Source organism: Zingiber officinale, chromosome 5B, assembly GCF_018446385.1.
Source record: "Zingiber officinale cultivar Zhangliang chromosome 5B, Zo_v1.1, whole genome shotgun sequence".
NCBI lineage: Eukaryota > Viridiplantae > Streptophyta > Magnoliopsida > Zingiberales > Zingiberaceae > Zingiber > Zingiber officinale.
This window is the reverse complement of record NC_055995.1, coordinates 79,541,091-79,551,825: the sequence shown is the minus strand read 5'-3', so window position 1 is coordinate 79,551,825 and position 10,735 is coordinate 79,541,091. Positions and strand designations below refer to the sequence as shown.

At 41.1% G+C, this 10,735-nt stretch overlaps 1 protein-coding gene across 2 annotated transcripts; it reads right to left on the bottom strand.

Annotated features, from left to right (window-relative positions):
- Positions 1-2,514: 2,514 nt before the first annotated feature.
- LOC121984649 lies at positions 2,515-9,377 on the bottom strand. Of its 2 annotated transcripts, none has more exons than XM_042537710.1 (7): positions 7,898-9,377; positions 5,317-5,435; positions 4,102-4,692; positions 3,727-4,030; positions 3,187-3,352; positions 2,937-3,039; positions 2,515-2,868 (listed from the first exon to the last, which is right to left on the bottom strand). In XM_042537710.1, the coding sequence occupies exons 1-7, from the start codon at positions 8,954-8,956 to the stop codon at positions 2,751-2,753; spliced, it is 2,460 nt and encodes an 819-aa protein (XP_042393644.1). In that variant the 5' UTR covers positions 8,957-9,377; the 3' UTR covers positions 2,515-2,750. The 2 variants fall into 2 exon arrangements, with proteins under 2 accessions (XP_042393644.1, XP_042393643.1); XM_042537709.1 differs by having other exon boundaries at positions 4,102-4,698; positions 7,898-9,376.
- Positions 9,378-10,735: the final 1,358 nt, after the last annotated feature.

Sequence of the window (10,735 nt, the reverse complement as noted above, 5' to 3'; positions counted from 1 at the left end):
TCGCTGTGTGAAGGTAGTCTGGTTGGCTCTTGTACTTCTTCAGATCGGGCTGATGGGGCAAGCCGACCTGCCAGCGCGTTCGGTAGTAGGGCCGCTCGGGAAGATGCAAAAAGAAAAAATACTCCTTCCAATGCTTGTTGGAAGCAGACATCTTGTCAAAAAAGACTAGTCCGACTCGCGACTGAAAGAAGAAAGTCTTCAGCTCAACTGCTTGGGATACTAAAAATAATGGAAGGCGCACGGGGTAAGGGGAATGTCGTGAAATCGAAACAAAACTATGACGCCGCATAACAAACGAAAAGAGTTTGGTACGAGTTGTGGAAGGGGAACACGGAAATAGTTACAAACTTCGATGATGAAGGGGTGGATCGGGAATCGGAGACCAATCACAAATTGGTCTCGGAAAAGACAGATAGTGTCGGTCGACGGGTTATTTGGTCGATCGGACGGGGAGGCTAAGATTATATCATGATCATAGGGGATATCAAAGACATTCCTAAGGTTCTCAGCGTCGCTCGCATCAAATCTAGTCTCCATGATACTGTATTAGAGACCAGGAGCGGGGGGGGGGGGGGGGGGCAGATGGCCGAGAAGAGCTAGCCATTGCTGGAAAACAAGAAAACGGGACTTCGACAGAAATAGAGATGGACAGGAAGCATAACGAGCCTGGGAAAAAGGCAAGTATCCAAAAGAACTGCAAAGAGATCGAGGAGAGCTTACATGAAGAGCAGAAAAGGTCCCCGCAGAAGAAGACGAAGGTCGTCGGAGCACTGATTGCATAGAAATCACCGGACACGAGCAAAACACAAAGGTAAAGGGGGAAGGGAGCCCTGTGAGGCTATAAGTCTTTAGGTCGACCAAGCAGAGCCGTCGGATCTAGGGCGTAAAACCCAAGACGTAGATCCAGCCGTCGAATTCAAACCGCCAGACGTCGTGTCAGAGCCTGTTGCTTCGGGCGTGCGACGATTGCGGTAGGGATGTGTGGCATTCCCTCACTGGCTCGCATTTAATGGGCGCGTGCTCGGCCTTAAAGGGGGTGATCTGCACGAATTTCGAAGAGATTCTGGTGACGTCAGCATTGACCGCACACATCCGAGAACACTGGAGGAGAAATTCCAAGTGCAAATACTTAGAGCACCGATCGGCTACAAGGGTCGGTCTCGGGGCCGACCGACACTCCTTGACGATCTGATCAGAGTTCTACCAATATGATGGTCGATCGACCAACTGATCTCTATACTTCTTTTTGTCCAGTCAGTCGGACTTGCAGCCTTCTTCGACTAGACTTGAGGGGGAGACATGTGTGATCTGGTGATAAGGGCCCACCCCTCAAAGGGCTGTTGCCACGGTGGAAGTCAAAGTTTAGGCGGTCAACGCCTCTGTATCGCTGGCCGCTCTGACAACCCACTTGTCCGGCCGGGGCGAAGGATAGCCAGGCTGATATCAACCCAATGTTACCACAGCTTGGTCGCATACCGAGCTTCCGACGCTCAGAAAACCATGTGTCGGCGAGGCACACGCCGAGCGGCCAGCTCGCTCAGACTTAAGTCGAACCTCAAAACTGGAGAAACAGGAGCACAATCGAGCAGTCACACTCAGATATATCGCGACACAACAGCGGAGCTCGGACAATGGAATGTTGGTCGTGCCACCAACCCACTCGGCCCAAGGGCCAGACACCCAGACGGCTGAGGGCTGGCCGAGCGGCCATCCCGCTCGGCCCACTAACAGACAAAAGGAGGATCGACCGATATCCTTGTGGGAACTCGTGTCACTGACAGACGTCATGGCCGGGCAGAGGATCGTACGATGGAAGCTTCCACTTTCATGTCAGAGATATGCTCGGGTCATTGAGGTATGGTGTCAGAGACGCTTTCCTGACATGTCTTTTCAGAAAAAGCTTTGAGAAGTGTGCACGTCTTGAAAAGCATGCACGCGCGCTACCGGTAGCCCTATATAAGGAGCACCAAGCTTCAACGGAGGTATACATAATTTCTACTGTAGCTACACTGTTACTTTGCTTCTCCGCCTTCTTACTTACACATCGCCGGAGACTGACTTGAGCGTCGGAGGACCATCGCCGGGGAACCCCTCCCTGGCTCGGCACTGACGTTATTATGGTTACAAGTTCACCCTATTCGAAGTCCATGCATGATCAACAAGAGTGTCATGTTCTCTCAGCATTCATCGCCTTCACTCTCGGACAAGATTATATATTATTTAATATGATACTATCATGTAAATATAATCTATTTCTTCTATATTTTATTTATTTTATTATAATATAGTATTAATCATAAACCAAACAAATCATTATTATTACTATTTACTTTATAAATAGTTCAATCTACTAAACCCTAAATAAATTTTCACATTTTAAATTAAAAAAAATGAAGAAAAAAAATACAAACCAAATACTCTTTCTCATATCATCATCCCTAATTCGGGAATGTTAACTCAAAGATCATTTCAAAGTAAGCTTGCAAATAGTTATAATCTAACTTCAAATGGAAATTGATACAAATCGCCAATTTAATTGCATTATTAAACATCAATGATGAGAGGAAGAAGGTGCCATTTACAAGTACACTCAACAGTCCCCACATCTCAAGTATGTTAACATTTCGCTAAACCTGGTAGAACAACCACCATCGATCGATCGATACATCTTCGATGCATCCAAGAATCTCCCGGTCAGTAAAACTACTAATGGCTCCCCCGATCTTCATTTTCTATCCTGTTAATCATACCTACACTATCGAGTAGGCTCGAATCACCTCGACAATGGGCGCGCGGCACAACGGGCACTTGCCGCCATCTCGAGCCAACTCATGCGCACATCGTGAACAGGTGCACATGTGTCCACATCTGGATGTCACCAAGGAATGTGAAAAAAAAGGTCGATAACAATGATACAATCGAAAGAAAATTTTAACCTGTAAAGAAGAGAGTCAATTTGATTATCACAGCAGACGCAACAAATCCCTTTTTTGACATGATTCCAGTTTGTGCCATCAATTAGTAAGTGCTGGCTGTCTCCTGAATAAAAGTAATGTAAGCTGAATATACGACAAACTGATTTCTACAAAAAATGTTGCCGAGAAAAATTTTAAATGTAGATTTGAAGCATTGTCTAAAGTTTAAGATCAAAGAGAGCGGGTGTATTGCTGAAAAGAAGCTACTGACCATGTGATCCTACAGAATGGTTAAGTGCTGCTGAAACCTCTTGTCTAACTGTACGCTGCAACTCTAATTGCATATCCATGCATGCCTCTAACATACTGTGCATCTGGCTCATCACTTGCTGAAGCTTAGCCATGTCAGTCCTCAGATCATTAATGATATCCCATTCCTGCACCAATAAATTAAAACAACTTCAGGCATGGAATTATAGAAAGATTATTATGAAAGTTTCAAGGTTGGAACTAAAGATGCTTTTAGTGAAGTGAAATGTACTGAAATGGAATTGTAATTAGAATAGAATGATAAGTGAATGGTCTTATTTCATTGGTTTGTTTGGCTACAATGGAATGGTATAGTTAGTAAAAGCATTTATTCTATATTTGACCCATTTCGTCTGGTCTGATTCTTCTGACCAATATTGGAACAGAATGATGAAGGGAATGAACTATTTTCTGATTCCACCCTGCTAATCACACCACAATAGTGAAATGAGACAATTTCTAATTCAAGCTAAAAATCACTAGACTAAGAGATCTAGCTTACAATTTCAGACCGGCGAATGCTCTGACGATTCCAACTGCGGTGCCATAATGGCAATGGGGGTGGAGGAGGTGGCCGTGGTGGTTGTGCACCATGTGGTGGTCTAGCAGAAGCTTGTTGGCCTTGAACCACATCATCTGTTTGGCGTCGCTGATCGTCTTCTGGCAACTCACGGTTAGGCATTCCTTGCATGTCCAACTGAAATGGTTCATGCCCCTGCCCCTGCCCCTGTCTATCAATATATGACTGTACCAATTGGTCTAAACTTTCACGGAACCTACTGTGTAGAAGATTAGACACGCTCCTCCTGCAGCATATATGAAAAGAGGTTAAAAAGGGCACTTCCATACGGAAGTCCATTCGAATACCAGTGAGTACCTGCTTAAGAGTTCCTGAAGTTCCACATTGTACACGCTATCATCATCCCCAGATATAAATCTATTTGTTACATCAGGAAATGAATGTTGACTGCTAAAAGAGTGCAAAGGTCTATCTTGCCAGTTTGTTTCAGTTAATTGGGAATTATCATCATGCCAATTCTCATGTGCCTCCGGAATATGGTCATCTTGACCATCATCTTCATGAGTTTCACGAGGCCACTCCTGGTCTGCATGTTCCTGCCAGTCCCTGTCAGGTTCTTCTGCAGGGCCATCTTGCTGTACACTGTGCCCAACATCAAGAGTCTGTTGCCGGTCAGTTTGCTCATTTTCTGTATCAGCCTCTAGCCGTTCATCTTCCTGAACTCCAGAATCTATCCAACTCATATCACTGCTGTGTGTCCTACTCTCTGTGCGAACTTCTAAATTCACCTCTGTTGTTTGATGGATACTTTGAGATTGGAATTGATCAGGTATCTCATCCAATAGCCCGGATTCAGTTGAAGGAGAGGATTCATTTCTGCTGTCATCAACATATTGGCTTCTTGCTTGAGGTGTTGTAGTAAGATCATTCTGAGGGTGAAATCCTTCCCTAGAACTAGAGGTTAACATATTTTTAATGGCAATTATATGCATACATATACATGATATGTGATATAGAATCAAATCAGATAAATATTTCTTTCAGGCAGTTTAAAGAAACTGTTTCTTATCCAAAAGAGTCATTCTTGTTAAATAGCGAACTTTCCCTGTCTCGTAATCATTTCGTGTACCAGATTCAGTTATTAATATCCACATTTTTTCCACAACAAAGAAGAATTCCTAAAACAGAAACTGAGCTGCTTTCTTTTTTAAGGAAGTTTAACAGCTATGTGGAAGGAGCAATCAGGTAGTTGAAAAGTTCAACACAAATCCAAATTAAGCACCAGTTAAATACTTGTCCACATCTAAAATCAAGTTCTACTCAATAGAACCCTTCTTGCTAAAAATTTGTTGTTGATCTCATAAAGAGTTACCCACTAAATCTAGTAGACACAAATGCCACTTAGAACAAATTTGGGAACAAAATATATCACGAACACCAGAAAACTTTTATCCCTGAGAACTACTGGATCAGCTCCGATAGTTGCTAATATTGTAGCACTAGAAAAATATTTAATTTAGTTGTTGCATGTTCAAAAAAATGAAATGTAATCTAAACAAGTATCAAACATACCTAAAGCCAGATACAGGATGATGTTGTCTAAGGTGACTTATTTCTCCAGCTACAACTGAATGTCGTTGACGATTCTCAATGGAACCACCAATGCGTAAGAATCTACCTCGAAGAACAGACTGGAAGATGGTTCTCATTTAGTTTTGAAATCAGTCAAAAGAAAAAATAAAGAAAGTAAAGGACCCAAGAAATCAGCATAAAGAATAACATCCATTGTAAATAGAAGTATAAGATATGGGTTTAAGACCTTGAAGTTCTTTACAGTTTACACTAGAGCAGGTATATCAGTTCAATACTACACTGTTGTATTAAGTTTTTTTTACATTGTCAGACTTGACAAATGTTGCAAGCTCAAAGTTGCATCGATCTTCATCTGCATATAAACTAAAAATATTTGCTGAGTTTAATAAATTCTCAGTTCAAATATCGAACCTGTAACTCGCAGAACTAACTGTTGTATTGCACCAGTAATATTCAGGCAGAAACATAATTTCTGTTTAATATTGGCAAACTTTTCTAAGTCACTGACAGTAATAAATAATGGATATATGAATCCAGAGGTAAAAAAACTAAACATGAAATTATGCCTAGAATCGAAAGAAAATTAAAATAAAAAATATTTTTTGAAAACTCTTATGTTCTAGAAAAACTCCTACTTTTCTTGTTTCCACAAGAAAGTTTCCATTATGAAAACTAGCATGTACACTAAGTTTAAATCTCATGCAACCTGAAGTATAGACTTTGCCAACACGAGGATATACCATGGCATGAACCATCATAAATTCAGAACTGATGATTTAATACAACAAGACCAAAGGCATCAATCAGGGCACAGTCTCAAATTTATGCTTACAAATTTCTTCATCAAATAATTACAATCATATCCCCATTGGTTTTGGAGCATAAATTGAATCAACAGTTTATATAAATGTTTCTTAGTAGTGATTCAAATCTGAAAACTAGGTTTTCTCATGTTGGTCAAAAAGAGCTCAAGGCTCCTGATACTTCTCTTTGTTAAAGTTAATAACTATATGAGTGATAATAAAGGTTTAAGTCCCAATACAGTTTGTCATTAGGTGTTATCTTTATGTCTTATATAAAAACATAGTTTTTTATTTTGGAATTCTCTCTCTAGAACTTCTAGCATGATGTCTTGCTCCACTCCCACACAGTAATGCTGCTAATTGCCAGAACATAGCACCATGTTAAAAGCTATTCCACACTGCCGGTAACTATCTGATGACTATCTCAGCAGGGAAGGATAGAGGAAGGTCTGAGAAAGTGTTTCTAGTGGCTGGGAAGTGGGAAGGACGGCAAGTATCTTCAACTGCCAGTTAACAGGGTGGCAGTGGCATCATTGCGTCAACAGGCATGCTTCTCCTTCCCCATCCTTTTTTCACCTATATCCTATTTCTCTTCTTCTCCCTAAATGGTTGAGTCCCTCCCTCCACAATATGTCCATATCAGCATGGTTGGCCTATGCTCAACCAATACAGTGTGTTGGCACAAGATGTCACAGATTCAAAATCAATTTCTGAACTAAAATTAGTTCAGAACAATATTCTGAACCTTGTACTACGCTGTTGTAAATGATTCCTTTTATCGAGAATAATAAAATTTTATCACTCCCATCTTGGAGTCAAAGCAAGTAAAACAATGGCAAGTATTTTCTTCTTTCAATCCCCTTAAAAGACCATCTGTTTGATTGATATGACAGCAACCTCCCTTGCCTTCATCATCACACCATAATCCGGCCATGGTCTCCCTCCCTCCTAGTGAATCATGGTACTTCACAAAATGCCGTGATAATTTATGTAATCCAACCAAATATTTTCTCTCTCTCTCTCTCTCTCAACTCCCTTAAATTACCTATTAGTTGATTAATAAAAGGGTTGTTGCGTTAGGGGCCGCTAAGATGATGACTTTACCTATTAGTCCATTATTAGTTATATTACAAAGTAAAGGATGAAGCTATTAAGTTGGGAAAACCATCTAGAATTACTCTGTATTTAATTGCACGAAGAAACCAAAGCTTGTCTGACTCACACTCAAAGACCTTGTTTCCAAAGTCGAATTAAAAAAATGCAACTCAAATACAGTGTTTTAGTGGATAAGGAGTCAAAATGTTTGCAACTCTAGGAAGAAAACACCTAAGAAAACTTACTGCTAATTTCATGAAAGGAAAAGAGAACTCCTCCATGCAAGATCTGAACAAAAACAATCAATGCAACAAGAATTGGACAAGGAAAAAAAAAAGAATGAATCCTAGAAGAGAGGACATGGCAGTTATGAGGTTGATTTACAATAGCATACCTGACAATAATGAAGGAACATCACTATAGCTAGCAAACGTAATGACAATCGCAATGGCTACTATAACAGCAACACAATATGGTGCAAAGCTATTGAAGACCATGTCCACAGGCTTTCTACATAACTTAGCTTCGTCATAGAAGACATATATTGAATGCAATATATAAAAAAAGAATGGAAGCATTGCTCAATTAGAAACTATCCATGTTGATTGACATACAATACTTCAAAATTAAAGGCAAATCATGAATGTACTCCAAATTCTGACCTGTATCCGACTGTGATGAGAGAAATGTGAAACGGGCCGCCGCTCAGACAATTCCTGAAGCTCCCTTTCTCTCTCCCGGACATTTCTCATGACCAAATCAATGCGAGCCTGTCTTCCCCTGATATTCAGCAAGTTCCTCCGGGTGGGTTCTTGTTGACGACCTTCACGACTTGAGACTGATTCACCCCTCTCCTGCTCCTCCCTCCTGCTAGCACGAACATCCCTCTGCTGGCTCACAGTTTGCATCCACTCCCTCACCAATCTTACCCTCTCACGCTCTCTCTCACCAACCCACTCACTCCTTGGACTACTTGAACTACCACTTCCTGGAAAAATTTGTGAAGCAGTGTCTTCCATGGCAATGTCCGTCATCCAACCACTAACAATCTGCCTTACCCTCTCCCTCTCTCTAACCCCGCCATCTCTAATGTCAAGGGAATGCTCTCTGCTCAAACCCTGATCCTCAATATCGTTGCTAACGCTAGCAACAACCGATAAATTTCTTAGCACCAGAGGTCCATGGCTCTCTGGCCCATCACACTCATTGATATTTACGTCAGTCGGAGACGGAGCGGGTCTCCTCCGCTCCCTAGCTACCGACTCGCCCTCGAGTTCGCGCCACCTCTGTAAAACGGAGGGTGGCGCCCTGGCGGACACGGGGCGTTCGACGGAGGACTGCGCCCGCCGCGTCTCGCGGAGGAAGGAGGCGTCCAGCATCGACACGGCGTGGAGGCGCGCGAGCGCCATGAGCTCCGACTCCCGATTCCTCCGCTCAATGTTATTGATAATTATCTCTTCCGCCTGCCGCGCCGCCCAGCGGCTCAAGATCCGATCATGCCGCCTGGCGGCGGCCGAGGTCTCGGCGAGGTCGTCGCCTTCGAGGTCCGATCTCCGGCGGCGTCGGGCGATCTGGTCGACGCTCTCGCCCTCGCCCCCGCCGGGGCCAGCCTCGTCCGCCTCCTCGTCGGCGCACGCGTCCCCGCGGCGGGGGCGCGGAAGCAACTCCTCGAGCCGGTGCCGGAACTCCCGATCCGACTCCTTGTGCCGGAAATCCACCATTCGTGCATGCGCCAATCCGCAAAATCAAACTTTCAACTCTACAACCCTCCGACCTCCATCAAGATCCAAACTTTGAGGGCGCAGTCGCGTGGTGGAGAGCAGAGGAGAGGGAATGGCGATCGATATATAGAAGTGGAAAACAGCCAAAAAGCAACGATTTTGTAGCAAAACCAAACTTTCAACTCCACAACCCTCCGGCCTCCATCAAGACCCAAACTTTGAGGGCCAGGTCGCGTGGTGGACAGTAGAGGAGAGGGAATGGCGATCGATATATAGAAGGGGGAAACAGCCAACAAAAAAAAAAAAAAGCAGCGATTTTGCAGCGGTTCTTCTTCTGGGGGCAAGAGAGCAAGAAGAAGCGGAAGAGGCGATGCCGATCCCGAGAAGAAGGAAGAAAGAAGAGGGAAGAGAACAGGAGAGAGGCGGAGAAGCGGCGATAACCATAAAGAAAAGGAAAGAAAGAAAAATAAATAAATAAAAGGAAATAATTGATAATAAGAATTAAAATGAGTGCCACGTGGATTTTGTCTCTTTCTTACGAGCCTCCGCTTCTGCTACTACTTTTCTGTGGCGATGGTGAAAGCCAACAAGAAATGTGGAGGGGGCTGCATGATGGGGATCCAACGGACCAGGATTGATCTCGTGACTTTTGTCTTCGAGAAATAATTTAATCTGTTTTTTTTTTGGCAAAATTCAAAAGTACGCCCTTTATTTCCGTTTTTTTATTTACATATCTTTATTTTAATACTACAGGAACAATTATTAATTATATATCAGGCAAATTACTTTATATTATAATAATTATGATCATAATTATTATAACTTATAACGGATTTATATATCACATTTGACCTGTGATATATCATAATTTAATGTTAAAAAAATGGAAAATTCCAACCTCAACATTATTCCTTGTTATTTAATTTTTTTAAAAAAAACAAATATAAATTTTATTCGAGTGGTTAGGTAATTATTTTTTAGAAAAATAATTCTTTTTAAGGGTGCTAGAAATGTGGAATAAAATAAATTCCATTTGTTGAATTAATATTTTAATTAATCTAGGAGAATAATTTTGTCACTAGTTTAGTTTGACACACGTGTGAATTTATTAGTCTACCTATCTCCTCGTGTTCGACTCCGTCGGTGACTGAGTGCGCAAGACACCTGAAATATATTTGGATGTGTCTAAAAATACACTTAGTTATGGATGAAGTCGGGCAACATAAAACACCCGTGAAATGTTACCTTACACTCATAATATCCTATGAGCATCTAGTGTTAATTTTTTTTTAAACTTAGGATTTAATATTTAGAATAAAGAAAATGAAAATTAAAAAAAAGAAATACTAGGTGCTCTCATGGTACTCAGGAATGAGTGTGTAAGGTAATTAAACCCTCTATATTTAAAAAGTATGTTTTGTTATCATACTTATCTATCTATGGACACCTATATTAAATTATTTTTAAAAAAGCACTTCTGTTAGTTTAAATTCTAAATTTTAAATCTTAAAAAATTTATTATTATTTTTAAAAAATATTATTATTTTTTTTAAAAAAATTAACACTGGGTGTTAAGTGAGTAGGATATATATATTAAACATGCACTCAAGTTTAAATGTACTATATTTATTCCAAAAAGAATATTTTAAATATAAAAAATAAGATGAATATCCTTTTAATATTTTTAGATAATTTCTATGAAATTTATGAAAAACATTGAACAAAAATTAAAAGGACATTACAAATAATACATATCATAAACAAAACAGAAGTCCTTTT

Bases quoted from the DNA above. Each gene is read 5' to 3' on its own strand.
- LOC121984649 (XM_042537709.1), bottom strand. From the start codon at position 8,956: ATGGTGGATTTCCGGCACAAGGAGTCGGATCGGGAGTTCCGGCACCGG. The intron at 4,699-5,316 runs GTATGTTTGATA...GTTAACCTCTAG, and splicing joins CATCCTGTATCTGGCTTTAG to TTCTAGGGAAGGATTTCACC. The intron at 3,353-3,726 runs GTAAGCTAGATC...TTATTGGTGCAG, and splicing joins GCATTCGCCGGTCTGAAATT to GAATGGGATATCATTAATGA.